Raw genomic sequence first — 17,336 nt, 5'->3', positions numbered from 1 at the left:
GCATCCCTGTCTGGCAGGAGTGACAGTCTCACCCTTGCTGAGAGAGCTGCTGAGCACTGAGGGCCCTGTGAAGGACTCATTGAGTGAGGCATGGATTGGGGTAAGCACCATAGCAGTGAAGGGGAAATACACCATTCAGTCAGCACCCACATGTGCTTCCCCTGCTTCAGCTGCCTGGGCTTGGACTGCAGCTGCAAGCTGTAATTTATGCCAACACATGACTGATGGTATTAAACCAGGATCAATTAACTGGCATGCAAGCACTTAATCCTGTGCACAGGAAAACTGGAGAGCTGTGCAAGGGATGATTAAAAACTGCCTCAGAGCTCAGTGTTTTGAGCACAGTCCCCATTTCAAGTGGTGGTTCCCCCTACTCTAAAGCCCACTACAAATGTGTTGGGCCTCTCCCAGCTCTGTGCAGAGCACTCCTGTGCTGCTTGGAGTTCAGGGGTAGACCTAAATTCAAGTTATGTAGCTTCAGAACTTGCTCCACTTCACCCTCCCCAGCACACCCCCTCCTGCCTACCACTGCTTTCTCCAGTGGAGAAGCTGTTGCCTCGCAGCAGAAGGCAGTGCCCACTCACAGTGCCGCTGCCCTGCCATGCTGCCTCTATACTCTCAGCTCCTCCCAAGCAGATCAGTTCATGTCCTGGTGTTGTGTAGAGGGCTTGGAACTCAGACAGTAGAGCAGAGAGGTTCTTGATCAGCTAGAAAGCACAGAACAGTTGGCCAGTGCTGCTGTCTGCTGGTGTCTTGGCCACCTGAGGGACGAAGGTGTCTGTGCTGCAGAGACACTGCCCAGTGCTGGGTGTTGTACAGAGCTTTCCTCATGGAATCACAGAGTCATTTTGGTTGGAAGTGACCTCTAAAATCATCAAGTGCAACCATTAACCCAGCACTGCCAGGTCGCCACCGAACCACCGCATCTGCCCCATATCTGCAGAGCTGTGAAACCCCTCCAGGGATGGGGACTCCACCACTGCCCTGGGCCAGGCCTTGACAGCTCTCAAGGGGAAGAAATAGTTCTTCATGGCTAAACTAAATCTCCTCTTGGGCAACTTGAGTCTGTTTCCTCTTGTCCTGTCACTTAATACTTGGGAGAGGAAACCAACTCCCACCTGGCTCCAGCCTTCTTGCAGGGAGTTGTGGGGAGCCTCCTCCAGACTGAACAATTCTCTCAGCTGCTGCTTACCAGGCCTTGTTGTCCAGGCCCTTCACCATCTTCATGACCCTTCTCTGGACATGTTTCAGGCCTTCAATGTCCATCCTGGAGTGAGGGGCTGTCCTTTGGGGTGCTGCATCCTTGGATGGGTTTCTTTCCCATCAGGTGTGTCCTCTGTAGCACTCCGACTCTGGGAGGCGCAGCAGTTGCTCGCTCCCTCCGGGATACAGCCTGTAGCAAGCTCGCAGGCATTGAAACACCCCGAGTTCCTCTGTTCCCCAGGCAGCCAGGCAGAGGTGCTGTGGTAGGGCTGCAGTCCCAGTGAAGTTTGTTTTCACTGACAGGTATGTTTTCAGCAGGTTTAGCCCCTGCTGCCTTTGTCCCCAACCCCTACATCATCAGCGCCGCCCCACCGGGAACAGATCCGTACGCGGCCGGACTCGCAGCAGCTGCCACATTAGGTGAGATACTTGAGTTGTCTCTGTGTTTGTGTCCAGTTTCTGTCCCCAAACTGCTGTTGAGTGATGTGACTGTGGAAATCAGTGTTTGTGCATTGCAGTTTCTGTGGGGAAGTGATGGTGCAGTCATGAGTTGAAACATTTGTCTTGGAACCCCTGAAATGTGCTGGGTCTGCTCTCACGCTGCCGTGGGCTTGCTCTCTGTTGAACATCTCTGCTGTGTTGAGGATCTCTGCTATGAGGATGGACTGAGGGAGCTGGGGTTGTTCAGCCTGGACAAGAGAAGACTCTGGGGGACCTTCAAGCTGCCTTCCAGTACCTGAAGGGATCCTATAGGAAGGCTGCAGAGGGACTTTTCCTAAGGTGTCTAGCAACAGGACAAGGGGGAAAGCTTTGAAGCTGATGGGGCGTAGGTTTAAACTGGATCTTAGGAACAAGTTCTTCAGTACAAGGGCGGTGAAACTCTGCAATAGGTTGCTCAGAGATCTTATGGATGCCTCCTTCCTGGGAGTGTTCAAGGCCAGGCTGGATGAGGCCTTGAGCACCCAAGTCTAGTTGAGAGGTGTCCCTGCCCATGGCAGCGGAGTTAGAGTAGCTGATCTCTGAGGTCCCTTCCAACCTAATCCATTGTATGATTCTATGATAAACAACCAGAGCAAATGTGGAGCAAGATCACTTGCAAACATAAATGTTGGAGGGTGTTTGGGTTGCTTTGCTAACTGCCAGTAATGAGAGAGACCTCTGAGAGTGCACTTACTCAGTGGTGTGTTGTCCTGCCAGGAACATTGGCTCTCCTGGCTGTTGAGTTTGATTTCCTGTCGTGCATCCTGCAGATGATCTCCTTCCTGTTAAGAATTGATGCTTGTTAGGTTCTCTAGGTAAAAACATCCCATACCTGCTGTGAGGCTCATGCCACAAACATGCAGTTTTCCAGATGGCAGGTGAAGTTAGTGGCTCTTCTTTGTGCAGGATCTTCCTCCCAGTCATTCCTGGATCAGTTTCCAAACTCTTGTCAACTGTTGCAGCCAAAATTGTTGTCTCTTGAGATGACAGCTCGCTAAAGCAGCTTCCCAGGCGGTGTGAGGAACATGTTGTACCTTGGACTTTTGCTGTGGGTGCCATCAAGTTCTTGCCTAAGTGTGGAGGATGAAGAATGTACTTCCAGAAAAACATCTATAGAACCAGGATTTGCTCTCCCTGAGCCTCTGGGAGGGGAAAGCTTCTTCAATCTCAATAAAAACTACTTAGTTCAGAGCAGTGCTGACTGAGAGCAGCCTGGAGGAGAAGGTCTTGGGGGTGTCAGTTGATGACAAACTCCCCAGGAGCCAGCAGTGGTCACTGGCAGCCCAGCAGGCAGCTGTGTGCTGAGCTGCAGCCAGAGCAGGGAGAGCAGCAGCACAGGGAGGGGATTCTGCCCCTCTGCTCTGCTCAGACCTCACCTGCAGCACTGCCTTCAGTTCTGGGGCCCCCAGCACAAAACCATGGAACTGTTAGAGAGGGTCCAGAGGAAGCCACCAGGAATATCAGAGGGCTGGAGAACCTCCCCTGTGGGGACAGGCTGAGGGAGTTGGGGCAGTTTAGCCTGGAGAAGAGGAGGCCTTCCAGTACCCAAAGAGGTTTTAGGAGAGCTGGGGAGGGACTTGTGAGAAGGGCTGAGAGTGACAGGATGAGAGGCAATGGTTTTGAGCTGGAAGAGAGGAGATTGAGACTGGAGGTAAGGAAAGAATTCTTTAGAGTGAGGGTGGGGAGACACTGGCACAGGTTGCCCAGGGAGGTTGTGGATGCCCTCAATCCATGGAGGTGTTGAAGACCAGGTTGGATGAGGCCTTGAGTGGGACTGGTGGGAGGTGTCCCTGCCCGTGGCAGGGGGGGTTGGAGCTGGATGATCTTTGAGGTCCCTTCCAACCCAACCCATTCTGTGATTCTAGGATTTAGTGTGGCCTGCACACTGCTGCCACCCTCACCCCTGGTGTCCTCTCTGGCATGGCTGGTGGCAGCCCAGGAGCAGAAGCTGTGGGGTCAGGGGGCTGTGGGCAGCAGTGCTGGGGGTGGGTACGTGACTCCTGGCAGTGCCGAGCAGCTCTTACATAACCGCTGCTGAGCTTTTAAGCTTTTGAGGCCAGCACCACGTCAAGCCCTGAAATGGGATTTCAGGAAGTGTTCCCTAGTTGGATGGAGGTTTTAATGGATCCTGGTGAAGTGTCTTAAGGATCAAGATTACAACCTAAAGATGGGCTTTGGACTTTCTGGCTGTTTTGTGTGCTGGTTGTGTAATAACAATGCAAGATTAAGTGCAGATAAGATGTTGGCAAACAAAGGGCCCTGGGATTGACTGGAAGTCACCCAAGAGCTAGAGTACAAGGATAGTTCTAATAGTCCAGGAGTCAATAAAGCCTCATGTGATGAGGAATGTGTGGCAGGGAATGAATGACCTGAGCTCCTGGTAGCAAAGGAGGAAGCTTGAGTCAGGACATGAGGAAGAGGTGGTGGAAAGCTCACAAACCCAGTCATGGGCAGGAGGGGGGCTTTGTGCTATGAAAACAGGCTTCTGGTTGGCCTTTTGTGCACCCCTTCAGTAACACTCTGGAGTTCAGTGGAGCAGGAGGTCAGCATCTTGATTTCACAGAGATGTGTAACTGCTGCCAGATTTCTAGGAAACAGCAAGAGTGGTTGTGACATTTGGGGCTTTTGCTCCTCTTGCTCAGCAACATTTAAAGCTGCAGCTGCCTGAATACATCTGACTGGGAAATTGGAGCTGGGAAATAGCATAGCCCAGGTTACCTAAACCATCCCAGCCTTGGCCTCAGCAGTTCTGCTTGAATCATTTTTAAGCTTTGGCTCTTGAAGGCAAACCCAATGAATGTGTGATGAGCTGCAGGGTTCTCAGTGTGACACCACTACAGCCATCTCTCTGGGCTTTGGACCCAGGTGGAAAAGGCAACCTACCAAACTTCACTCCCTGTTGATGTTTGGGTTGGGAAAGGGACAACTTCTGCCCAGGCTGGAGCAGCTGTGAAGGCCTTTCTCTGTAAGGAGTGAAGGGCCCTGAGGGAATTCAGATGTTCAAAGTTATGTATGAAGTCAGAAGGTCTCCCTGCTGCACATGGGAGTGTTAAACTGGGGAGGCTTGGAGAAGATATAAGGCCAAGGGTTGATGGCTTCAGACTGGAAGAAGCTGGATTTAGATGAGATGCTGGGAAGAAACTGTTGCCCGTGGGGGTGGTGAGGCACTGGAGCAGACTGTCCAGAGAAGCTGTGGAGGCTCCAAGCCTTGCAGTGTTCAAGGCCAGGTTGGATGAGGTCTTGAGCAACCTGGGCTGGTGGGAGGTGTCCCTGCCTGTGGCAGGGGGATTGGATGATCTTTGAGGTCCCTCCCAACCCAAACCAGTCTGGGATTCTACAGAGTTTAAGAGCTGGAAGAACTGAGTTTGGAGTTGTTGGTAGTTTACTGGCTCACAGTTACTCTTAGAGCAGAGGGGAAAACTTTTGTGTGTTTTATGGCAGAGATAATTCTGTCAATTAAGATTCTGCTGTTCTGGCAGCTCTTTGATGACTGTAAGACTGGCAGCCCTCTGCTAATACTCTTTTCATCCCAACAATAGTAGCATTTGAAAGAACAAATTTAAATGCAGAGGGAAGGGCTTCCCAGACTCTAGGCAAAAAAAAATCACTTGTGAGTTTAATGGTGGGAAAGAGGCTGCTGTCTTTCAAACTCACTGTGAAATTGCCTTCTGTCACTTGAGAGAGGTGTCACTCAGCAAAGACATCTTGCCTTTTGTAAGACAAATTAGGCATTGTTGATTGCCTCTGAAGTGGTGTGTTAGAGGTGGCAAAGGATTTCTGTTCTTTGGAGAGAAGTGGATGCTGGAGTAAGCTGCACGCAGGAGAAACACAGCCCAGTGCTGCAGGCTGAAGGTAGAGTGGGGCTGGTTGTGTCTGCACCATGACTCTAAAGCTTGGGTGTCCTGTGGCCCCATTCCCTTGGTGTGCTGCCTATCCCACCCAGAGCCAGCTCAGGGCTGGGGACCGGTCTGGATGCATGCCCACACCACCCAGGACTGGGGCTGGGGGAGCACATCCAGCTGGCTCTGCCCAGCTGCCTTGGTCCTTTGCCGTGTAGGGATCTGTGCTGGCCCAGGGCTGTGTGGCAGGGTTGGCATGGGGCTGCACTGGTGCTGCTGGAGTTGGGGTATTCCTCATCCCCCTGCTTAAAAAGACTTAACTCTGGAGCCCTGGAGCAGGCTGCCCAGACAGGTTGTGGAGGCTCCTTCTCTGGAAACTTTCAAGCCCTGTCTGGATGTGTTCCTGTGTGACCTGCCCTGGGCGATTCTGCTTTGGCAGGGGGATTGGACTCGATCTCTGGAGGTCCCTTCCAAGCCCTGCCGTTCTGTGATTCATGGCTGTTGGTGGTTGCCACACCAGTGGCTGGGATGTGATCAGCTCAGGAGCTGGTAGGGTCTGATGGAGCTGCTGTTTGCAGCCTCCTGCTTTCAGTCCCGAGGCTCCCGAATCTGTTTAACCTGGTGGTCACCAAGCCCTTGGTTAGAAGAGGCTGGGTTCCTGCCCAGGGTAGGTCTGGCTTCTGCTGACAGGGGTTTGAGTGTGAAGGCTGAGATGAAAAGGCCAAATCTTGCTCTGAGCACACTTGCAGCTGCTGCTGCTAATGTTTCTTGAAAGGCGTATTTGTGAGTGTCGGCAGCCAGCCTGTGAGACACAGCAGTGGGAAGAGTTGATTTCAAAGAGCTTTTCCTGTCTCCTGCATTGGGTACCTTTAATGAGTGTAAAATCAGGTGCAGTACCTCCTGAAGTAAAGCAGCACTCTGGGTGTTTCTAGCAGTCTGGCAATGATGCCACACTTGCCCTCACTGAGAACGCTGTTCAATAATGAGCCTCAGCATGCGCTCAGACCAGCTGAGCCAGACTCGCCGTGCTTGAAAGCCCAGCTGCCTGCAAACTTCAAAGGCTTTCTGCCTCTTCTTCTTTTGAGCACCTAAGGCCTTTGCAGATCTGATGAGTAACCTCTAACGAGGCAAAAAAAACCCAACCCAAGAACCCATCCTGACTGTGCTTGTTTGATAATTAGAGCTGAGATTAAAGGAACCCAGAGAGATGCCCACATTCTGCCCAACAAAGGATCCTGCAGCAGCTGCCCAGGAGCTGAAGGGCAGACACAGGCCAGTGGCTTGCATGGAGCAGAGCAGTTGCAGCTGTTTTCCAGTTGAGTGCAGGAGCACTCTAGCAGTTGGCTTTTGGTGTGCATGGACTAGGTATAACCAGGTGACAATCCACCTAACCAGCCACGTGGCTGTGACTGCTGGGCTCAGGATGGGCAGCACTGGTGTGAGAGTCAACAATCTTCTGCAGCTTGGTTTAGTTCTATCTCCTGCAGCACCCGAGTTTCCAGGTGGGAAGGTAAGAAACAAGGGGCTGTTGCTCTAAGATGAATGTAAGGAAGATGGAAAAGTCACCTTCTGTGGCTGAAGGGAACACAGAAGAATCCAGCAAGGCTGGGTGTGGTGGCAGAGCTCAGCTGGGGGATGCAAACCTGGCTGTTCAGCCTGGTGTGGGCCATCAGCCCCCTTGTTACATCTCCTGCTGTGCATCAAGCTGGACTTGGGCTCCTGGCACTACAGAATGCTGAACTGGGGGAAGGTGTAGTGGTTAAACCCCAAATGCTACACTTGTGAAAGATGAGGTTTTGCCATTGAATATGAAATGACTATCCTGAAGCACTGCTGAGTCTCCCCAGGCTGTGGCACTGTGAGTTGCTTTGCAGTTCCTTTGAGACAAACCCCTCTTGCTGTATGAAAATGGGAAAAACAATTCCTCTGTTTCCCTCCCCTTTGTCACCCCTAAACTTAACACCCTGTCTTTTTGCAGCTCCCTTTTCACTGTCATCCCTCATTTGGGGGAATCTTTGAAGTCTCTTGGGGCAAGCACTCAGGAGTTCTGGTGTGTGTCACATGTGTTCTGCTGGCAGGGTCTTCCTGCGTGGTGCCCAACACTGGAGTGGCTTGGTTAGAACTCAGATGTGAACTGTCTCTCCACACAGAAGTTACTTGTACTCCAGCTAAGAAGTGTGTGGTTCAGATCCACTGAAGACTTGTTTAGTCCCCAGAGTGGAGTCTGAAGCTGGATTTAGATGAGGCATTAGGAAAAAAATGGGAGAGTGGTGAGACACTGGAACAGGTTGCCCAGAGAAGCTGTGGAGGCTCCAAGCCTGGAAGTGTTCAAGGCCAGGTTGGATGAGGCCTTGAGCAAGCTGGGCTAATGAGAAGTGTCCCTGCCTGTGGCAGGGGGATTGGAAGTGGATGAGCTTTAAGGACTCTTCCAATCCAAACCATTTCATGAGTCTATGAATGTGAAAGGATCCAGGACCATACAGCCTCTTATGTGGTGGTTTGCCAATGCAAAGGAGGGCTGAGTGGCTGAAAAGCCACCATGTTAAACACTTGAAGGTTGGTGCTCTCCAATTGCCAAGAGGGTTTCTTAAGCTGAGTGCTAGATGTTTGTTGAGCTAGGTCAGCTGAGGTCAGATGAGCCTGGTCTATCTCTATGCATAACCAAACAGATTAGAGATAAAGTATTGTTCCTTCACTAATAATATTGGAGCACAGCAGTAAACCTCTGACACTGCAGCAGTCTCACTGGTGGCAGGATTTGCCCTCCTCATCCACTGTGGTAGTTTTAATGCTGGGAGGGGGGAAATTTCAACCCACCACATCCACTAAGGTAAAAGGCAGTAAAGATGAAGTTTCAGGTCTGACTTGGAAGTGTTTCCCAAAGGAGTTCCAGAAGTGCCAGAATCCCTCTGTATTTGCAAGGGTTTTGAAGTGATCACCTTGAAAGGGCTTTTAACCCCCAGATGATGGGCAGCTCTTTGTGCCCATGCTTTGCTGTGCACCACTTGTCACTCTGCAGAAGCTCACTGCTTCCCTTCCTCTTCCAGGTCCAGCAGTGGTTCCTCACCAGTACTATGGAGTCACACCCTGGGGAGTTTATCCTGCCAGCCTCTTCCAGCAGCAAGCTGCTGCCGCCGCCGCTGCAACCAACTCAGCAAATCAGCAAACCACACAGCAAACCCAGCAGGGCCAGCAGCAGGTAAGGGGCTCCCTGCACTTAGAGGAGACACTTTGCTCCAGACACTCACTTGGAGTTGAGAAGAGACTTTGCCTTGTCTTAAGGAGCAGAAACACTCTGGTACGTCTTTCAGAGAGTCACAGCTGAGCTCATTGGCTTCTGCTCTGCAAACCAGAGCAAAGCACAGCATTTATTTGGGACTGCTAGAAGAGGCCCTTGCTGAGAATGACAAAGTGATGGCCCTCCCCTATAGGGACAGGCTGCAGTAGTTGAGGCTCTTCAGCCTGGAGCAGAGAAGGCTCTGGGGAGACCTTAGAGTGGCCCTTTCAGTACATACAGGGAGGCTGGGGAGGGCCCTTCTGCAACAGCTGCTAGTGATAGGACAAGGGGCAGTGGCTTTGAGCTGGAATAGGGGAGATTGAGACTGGAGATGTGGAAGAAACTCTTGAGAGTGAGGGTGGGGAAACACTGGAACAGGTTGCCCAGAGAGGCTGTGGCTGCTTCCTGCTTGGAGGTGTTGAAGGCCAGGTTGGATAAGGCCTTGAGCAACCTGGGTTGCTGGGAACCATGGCAGGGGGGATTGGAACTGGATCATCTTTAAGGTCCCTTCCAACCCAAACCATTCTATGGTTCTATGAATGTGTGAGGCTCCCAAGGCTGAAGAGCTCCTGTTCAGGCCTTGTCAATGATAGCAATCTCTTGAGATTCACATCTAGCTGTTAACTTGAGCATCCTCTCCCAGACTCATTTTCTCCTGTCAGTAACACAAGTTTAGTGCTCTCTGCCTACCAAGGGATGGCTCTTTAACAAGCTGACCTTCCTGATGGGTGCAGGCTCTTGCATCACCACTCTGAGTAAAAGGCTTTGGCAAAGCAAGCCTGTCACAGTTAATTACAGGAAAGGTCACTTTGCCATCTTGCTTTTGGAGAGCAACCTTTGTTCAAACCACCAGAGCTGCCTAGAAAGCTGCTGTGTGATCTTTGGTCATTATTTCCAGTGAGGAAGTGTCATGTCACCAGGCCACTCTTCTGTGCAGGGGCTGGCAGCTTGGTAAAACCTCTGTCACTTCGTGTCATCAGCCCCCAGCTTCTGAATGAGGGCTGAGGAAAGCTTTGTAAGGTTTCAACTCCAGTGAGCTTTCAGTGGTGCTTCTGTGGCACAGACCAAACCTTGTCTGGGATGGGGCAGGTGGCTTGCAAGCACATCTAACCACAGGGTGAAGGTTTATTAAGAAATGAAAGTGGTGAGATGATGGATCACTGCCAGGTCCTGCTCTGCTGAGACCACCCTTGCAGAGCTGGGGCCAGCTCCAGAGTCCTCAGCACAGCAGAGAGTTGGAACTGTTGGAGTGGGGCCAGAGGAGGCCGCAACAGTGATGGGAAAGCTGGAAGCCCTCAGCTGTGAGGACAGGCTGAGAAAGTTGGGGTTGTTCAGCCTAGAAAAGAGAAGGCTTCAGGCAGTCCTGGTGGCCTTTCAGGACTTAAAGTGGGGGACAGACTTTTGAGCAGGGCCTGTTGTGACAGGATGAGGGGTGGTGGTTTGAAAGTAAAAAAGGGAGCTTCAGACTGCAGAGAAGGGAGAAATGTTTGACACTGAGGGTGGTGAGACCGTGGCCCACGTTGGCCAGAGAGGTGGGAGATGCCCCATCCCTGGAGCCATTCCAGGTCAGGCTGTTCAGGGGTCTGAGCAACCTGCTCTAGCTGCTGACTGCAGGGTGGGGGGTGAACTAGTTGACCTTTGAAGGTCTCTTCTCACCCAGTCCAGTCCAGGACTCTGCTCAATAAGCTCAGCAGGAGATCTGTTGCCTAAGTTTGATCTTTTGCACTTACCTGTGGTGGTCTCAAGGCTGTGGTGGCAAAGGCAGCTGTGTCCTCAGTCAGAGTCCTGAGTCAGAGGACTCAGTCAGAGGATGGGCTGTCACACACTGGTTGTGGAAGAACCTAGCTGGATTGCTGCTGATGCTCTTGGAAGTGTCTGGTTACTGTGGCTTGCTGCTGGCTCCCAGAGTAAACAGATTCCTCTTTCTGTCTTCCCCAGGTTCTGCGTGGAGGAGCCAGCCAGCGTCCTTTGACCCCAAACCAGAACCAGCAGGGCCAGCAGACTGATCCTTTGGTGGCTGCAGCAGCTGTCAATTCTGCCCTTGCCTTTGGGCAGGGCTTGGCAGCAGGGATGCCAGGTAGGGGCTCTGAGGGGGCTGCAGCTTCTCCAGCACCTGGGGAGATCTCAGAAGATGGTACCTCATGTCTGCAGGCTGCAGCCTGGCCTGCTGCTGTCTGGTGTAAATCTGGAGAGCCTGTTGGATGGGACCCTAGCTACAAGTGCACCATTGAAATGAAATCAGGATTCAGGAGTCTGTTCTACAGATGAAAGCAGATGTTACCAGCTGCATCAGCTGCTGCTGTGCTCCAAAAGCTTGCTGGCTGCTGTTGGAAGTTGCTTTCCCATTTCTCTAGGGCTCCTGCTGTGGGGTTTTGATGTGGAAAACCTCAGAGATCTTTTAGTCCTGTTCATCAGCTTGGTCTCTCCATCCCTGCCAGGGGCTTGGCTCTAACAGGATAAGGACTCCCCCTTCCTAATTTCTTCTGGTGGCTTCAAACCAAGATTGATAGAAGGCAGCAGGATTTGTTGCAGTGTATAATCCTGCAAGAGGATCTACTGGAGGAATTGTGTCTGTGATCTGTGAGGCTGTGACACAAATCCAACTGGATTTAGACAGAATCTTAGTGTAATGGCAAAAGGAAAACATCAGTATTGTTTTGAATGATGTAAAATACAGTGCTACTGGTCAAATGTAAGTGAACAGAATTATTCTGACCTCACCTCTCCTCCTGGAAGTGCCCCATGGTTGTTGCATCATGCATGCAACAGGAAGGTTGTTGCTGTCTTGAGTTAGAGAGTGAAGTGTAAGACACCTGCTTCCAAACTGCAAGCTTCCTGAAAGCTGTGTTACTGGGGATTAGATTTGCAAAGCAAACCCCCACAGAGACCATTCTCTTTGTGAGGCACCTTGGAGAATCCCTTCACTTTCCTCTGGATGTTCTCTTTTAACTGTGGAATTACAGCAGTGGTCACTGGCAGCCCAGCAGGCAGCTGTGGGGATTCTGCCCATCTGCTCTGCACTCATTAGACCCCATCTGCAGCACTGCCTCCAGTTCTGGTGCCCCCAGCACAAAGACATGGAACTGCTGGAGTGGGTCCCCAGGAGGCCACCAGGATGACCAGAAGGCTGGGGATAGGCTGAGAGAGTTGGGGCTTTTCAGCCTGGAGAAGGGAAGGCTTCAGGGAGACTTTAGAGCAGCCTTCCAGTACCTGAAGGGGCTCTAGAAGTGCTGGGGAGGGACTTTTAGAAGGGCTGGGAGTGACAGGATGAGGGAACAATGGCTTTGAGCTGGGAGAGGGGAAATTGAGACTGGAGATAAGGAAGAAATTCTTTAGAGTAAGGGTGGTGAGACACTGGAACAGGTTGCCCAGGAAAGTTGTAGATGCCCTTGATCCATGGAGGTGTTGAGGGCCAGGCTGGTTGAGGCTTTGAGCAACCTGTGCTGGTGGGAGGTGTCCCTGCCTGTGGCAAGGGTTTGGAACTGGATGATCTTCTAAGGTCCCTTCCAACCCAAACCATTCTATGAATCTCCAAATAGTGAGGTACCTAAATACCTCCACACTGCTGCCAGCCTGTGGCTGTGTGGATGGGCAGCTTTAAGAGTTTTTATTGATACCTATTAAAGATAGTTCATGTTTCATACCATCAAACCCACATCACTTAAAGCTCACACATTGACCACTCCAGCAGGGGAAGAGCTGGAGGGCCATATAAGAGAGGCCCAAACATGCGCCTGACTTAGGAAAGCTTTTGCTTTTGCCTCTTGGAGATGTGTTAAATCTGTGTAACTGAATTGACACTGAGGGCAGTGCTGGTAGAGTAGGTTTGGGGGCACAGAAAGTCTTCTCTACCTGCCTGTCTCACCGGTGTCAAGCCATAGATTGTTGACATGGCTTTGGGGTTTGGGTTTGCTTCAAGAGCAGCAAAACCAAGCAAAATTTTTCAGGTTTCCCTTTAAAAATCCTCTTGCACTGTACTCATGAACACAACTGATCCCACCATGTGTTGTGCTGCTTGTTGCCTCACCCCTGCTTTTCCCCTCCAGGTTACCCAGTGCTGGCTCCTGCTGCTTACTACGACCAAACCGGTGCTCTGGTGGTGAACGCGGGGGCCAGGAACGGCCTGGGGGCCCCTGTCCGCCTGGTAGCCCCTGCTCCAGTCATCATCAGCTCCTCAGCAGCACAAGCAGGTGAGTCCAGGCCTTTTCAAGTGAGAATTTGCTCCATCCCTGCTGGAGGGGGGGGCTTTGAAGTCCTCTGGGTTCTGCTGGCGATGATGACACAAACTTGCCCTCACTGAGATCCACTGTGGGATTGTTGTTGAGAGCATCCTTTGTGCTCACTGTGGGCTGAGCCTCCAGAACCTTCTCCCAGAGGCACCACCACCTAGACTCCTTTGTTTTGCAGAGTTTCAGGGCAGTTATTTGCCTGCTGGCAGCCACTTTCCCACCCAATAAAAGGTTGAAGCCTGTGTAGAGCTCCCAGGTGATCACCTTTACTTGAAATGTTCCATGCACAGCCTTTGCCCTGAGGTGTTCTGGGTTTTATTTGGGTTCTCTGGCAGTTCAGGGCTTTAAAAGGACTTTTCCAGCCCCAATCTGTATGTGTAAGCAGTCTGCAGGGTTAGCAGCAGATGACGAAACGAGCCTTCTAATTGTTTCCTTGTAGCTCTTGTTTGTTTTGCTTTTTCTTTTACTTTGGAGCTGGCTGCAAACCAGCAGCAATTGGGTTTTGATGTTCTGAGCACCATGGGGTTGTGTTTCATCTGCTAAAGGACAATGCTGCTTGTTTCCAGGATTGTGTTGCTTAATTGGCTGTTGGGATATGTGTGGCTGGATCGATTTGAATCTTAAGGTCTTGGGAGAAAGGGAAGGGGTTTTGTGTCTCTTTGATCTGGGCAGCTCCAATAATCCAAGCAGCAGTGATCAGCCCTGGTGGGTGGTGGTGTTCAGTGGCTCTGTACAAGGCTGGTGGGGCTCAGATCCAGTAACAGGGAGGGGCTGGGGTGAAAGGAAGATCTCAGAGACAAAGCCAAGAGACTTTCTGCAGGGTCTGGGGTAAAAAGGACATTTTCATCCTGAGAGGGAAGAAACAAATCTGTAGTAAATGAAAGGGAGCTGTGAAGTTTTAACTTGTAAGCTGCTGCAGAAGTGGAAGGAGCTGGATGTAGATGAGAACTGGGCTTTGTATCAGGCTGGAAAAGGCAATCTACTTCACTCCCTGTTGATGTTTGGGTTGGAAAAAGCACCTCTTCTTCTGTCCGGGCTGGAGCAGCTATGAAAGCCTTTCTCTGTAGGGAGTGGAGGGCCATGAGGGAATTCAGATGTTCACAGTTATGTAGGAAGTCAGAAGGTCTCCCTGCTGCACATGGGAATGTTAAATTGGAAGGGCTTGGAGAAGGTATAAGGCCAAGGGTTGATGGCTTCAGACTGGAAGAAGCTGGATTTAGATGAGACATCAGGAAGAAATTGTTGCCCATGAGGGTGGTGAGGCACTGAAGCAGGCTGCCCGGAGAAGCTGTGGAGGCTTCCAAGCCTTGCAGTGTTCAAGGCCAGGCTGGATGAGGTCTTGAGCAACCTGGGCTGGTGGGAGGTGTCCCTGTCTGTCAGGGGGGTTAGAACTAGGTGATCCTTAAGGTCCCTCCCAAGCCATTCTGTGATTCCCTGATGTTCCCAGGCTGTGATCCCCCTTCCTGTCTCCCCAGCGGTCGCAGCAGCTGCAGCTTCAGCCAACGGTGCCGCAGGTGGCCTGGCAGGAACCACGAATGGACCATTTCGCCCTCTAGGAACTCAGCAGCCCCAACCCCAGCCCCAGCAGCAGCCCACCAACAACCTGGCATCCAGCTCCTTCTACGGCAACAACTCTCTCAGCAGCAATTCCCAGAGCAGCTCACTCTTCTCCCAGGGCTCTGCCCAGCCTGCCAACACCTCCCTGGGCTTCGGAAGCAGCAGCTCTCTGGGAGCCACACTGGGCTCTGCGCTGGGAGGGTTTGGGACAGCAGGTAAGAAAGCAGCTTCTGAGGGGGAGAAGGGGTTGCAATCAGTGGCACAGAGTCCAGTTGGAGGCCTGTTGTGTTGTGGTGTTTCCCCAAGGGTCAGGACTGCTTACCTTCTTGTTCAACATCTTCCTCAGTGACCTGGCTGAAGGACAGATGGATCCTCAGCCAGTTTGCTGATGATACAACACCAGGAGGAGTGGCTGGCACCATGTCAGGTGGCCAGGCTGGAGTGCTGGGGGAGAGGAACCTCATGAAATTCAACCAGGGCAAGTGTAGGGTCCTACACCTGGGGAGGAACACCCCTCTGCAGCAGTACAGGTGAGGGGTGACCTGCTGGGAAGTAGCTCTGTGGAGTGCTGGGGGACAGTAAGTTGCCCCCATGTAGAGCAGTGTGTCCTCGTGGCCAAGAAGGCCAATGGTGTCCGGGGGCATGTCAAGAAGAATGTGGCCAGCAGGTTGAGGGAGGTTTTCTTCCCCCTCTGCCCTGGTGTGGTCACACTGGGAGTACTGGGTCCAGTGCTGGACTTCCCAGATCAAGAGAGACAAGGGAACCTGGTCTAGGGGGAGGTGTCCCTACCCATGGCAGGGGGTTGGAGCAAGATGATCTTTAAGGTCCCTTCCAACCCAAACCACTCTGTGGTTCTGTGGATCTGCTGACTCTTGCCTCAGGGTAATGGCCCAGTAATTTTCATCCTTCTTAAAGAGCTGATCCAAGGTGATTTCCATGCTTGATTCTGGAGTTGTTTCTACCCTTCATCAAAACCCATCTCTTGCTGTGCTTCAGGAAATGTTAGATACATCTTCTGTTTGGATTTGGGTTTTGGGCAGCTGGAGACAAAGAGTTTTTCTTACAGAATAAATCCAAACCAAAATCATAGAATGGTAGGGGTTGGAAGGGACTTCTGGAGATCATCCAGGGCAGGATCACTTAGGGCAGGTCCCACAGGAATTCATCCAGATGGGCCTTGAAAGTCTCCGGAGGAGGAGACTCCACAACCTCTCTGGGCAACCTGCTCCAGGGCTCCAGCACCCTCACACCAAAGAAGTTTCTCCTCTTGTTCTCTAGTCTGTGGCTCTGGTTTGTTCCTTAGGTTTGTTTTTGTGAAGCAGAACAATTGTTTTAATTACTGCTTAGTCTCAGAGGTAGTAATTACCTCCTGAACTCTCTCCTGCTTTCATCAGTGTGAAGGGCGAGTTAAAACATGCCCTTTGAACCTGCTTCTCCAGACAGGTCTGAGTGCCACACTCTCACTGCAGCAAATCCCAGTGTTAAACAAAACTGATCCTAAATATTTTCCTTTTCAAGCCAGCCTGAGAAGCTGAACCACCTTGGATTCAGCTAAACCCAGCATTTGCTTCCCTCACTTCAGTTTGTTTAGCTAATTGAACTCAATTGCTAGTTTGCTCACTGCCAAGATCCACAAACCTGTTTTCCTTCAATCAATGAATAAAAGCAGGAGGCTGTTGCTTCTAGAGCTGGTGTGCAGTCATGAGAAATGATTAATTCCCCCCCAGTTAACAATTTCACTGTTTATTAAACAAGCTTTTAATGCAAAATTGATTATTTGGGGGTTTTTCTTTTTTTTGCCTGGAGTTGACAGAGCATTTAAAGGGTTTGTGTTTGATTGTCAAGACAGCCCTTCAGCAAAATAAAACCCCCAACAAAACCCAGAACCAAACCCAAGCCACTAAATAAATGCTGGGTTTCTGTGAAATTGAATCATGATTTCCATCTCAATAAAGGCTGCTGCAACCAGGAGCTGGTTTCTAGCCCAATGAAAGGTGAGCAGAAGGGTTTTCAAGTGAGTGTCCCCCCAGCTTGTCCACTTCCAGTAAACACAGAGAGGCAGAATCTCCTCTTGGGTTTGTCTGAGCTCTAATGGCCAGAGAATAAACAGCAGGCAGTGCTTGTTGAGCAATCTGATATCATCATAGTATTATAGTATCAGTCAGGGTTGGAAGGGACCACAAGGATCATCTAGTTCCACCCCCCCTGCCATGGGCAGGGACACCCCACACTAGATCAGGCTGGCCAGAGCCTCATCCAGCCTGGGCTTAAACACCTCCAGGGATGGAGCCCCAGCCACCTCCCTGGACAACCCATTCCAGGGCTTCACCACTCTCATGGTGAAGAACCTCCTCCTCACATCCAGCCTGAATCTCCCCACCTCCAGCTTCATTCCATTCCCCCTAGTCCTATCACTCTCTGAGACCCTGAGAAGTCCCTCCCCAGCCTTCCTGTAGGCGCCCTTCAGATACTGGAAGGCCAGTTAAACAAAGGGGAAAAAGAGCTTTGAAGTGCACAAACCTTCACCTGAGGGTTCAGAGGCAAAGCACTGCCCATAAGCCAGCAGCTCCCTGTCGTTCCCTGCTCTGGTTGGAGGTGTCCCTGCTGACAGCAGTGGGGTTGGACAAGCTGACCTCTGAGAGTCCCTTCTAACCCAGTGCAATCTGTGAATCTGTTTGGCTCTCTCACTTCCTTTGGGGTAGATTTTCATCTTCTTGATCTTGCTGGTGGTTGTTTGGAGCTGTGTTTCTC

General features: G+C 51.3%; 1 protein-coding gene and 1 non-coding gene across 10 annotated transcripts in view; both read left to right on the top strand.

Annotated features, from left to right (window-relative positions):
* Positions 1-17,336, top strand: part of PUM1 (pumilio RNA binding family member 1) — a 96,578-nt gene that overhangs the window by 53,949 nt on the left and 25,293 nt on the right. For 6 of the 9 annotated variants that reach the window (XM_068167481.1, XM_068167480.1, XM_068167482.1 and 3 more), the window contains 5 exons: positions 1,507-1,623; positions 8,570-8,721; positions 10,738-10,876; positions 12,846-12,989; positions 14,504-14,800. In XM_068167481.1, the coding sequence (XP_068023582.1) occupies positions 1,507-1,623; positions 8,570-8,721; positions 10,738-10,876; positions 12,846-12,989; positions 14,504-14,800 (849 nt within the window). The remainder of the gene's footprint in view (positions 1-1,506; positions 1,624-8,569; positions 8,722-10,737; positions 10,877-12,845; positions 12,990-14,503; positions 14,801-17,336) is intronic. The other 3 variants (XM_068167478.1, XM_068167477.1, XM_068167476.1) reach the window with 2 other exon arrangements.
* LOC137456168 (small nucleolar RNA SNORD103/SNORD85) lies at positions 6,458-6,541 on the top strand. Its single transcript, XR_010990977.1, has one exon. It is a non-coding gene; the product is annotated as a small nucleolar RNA SNORD103/SNORD85 (small nucleolar RNA).

Source organism: Melanerpes formicivorus, unplaced genomic scaffold (genome assembly GCF_026170545.1).
Source record: "Melanerpes formicivorus ecotype bairdi unplaced genomic scaffold, bMelFor1.0.p_v2 SCAF_118, whole genome shotgun sequence".
Classification (NCBI taxonomy): Eukaryota; Metazoa; Chordata; class Aves; order Piciformes; family Picidae; genus Melanerpes; species Melanerpes formicivorus.
This window is presented reverse-complemented; position numbering and strand designations above follow the sequence as displayed.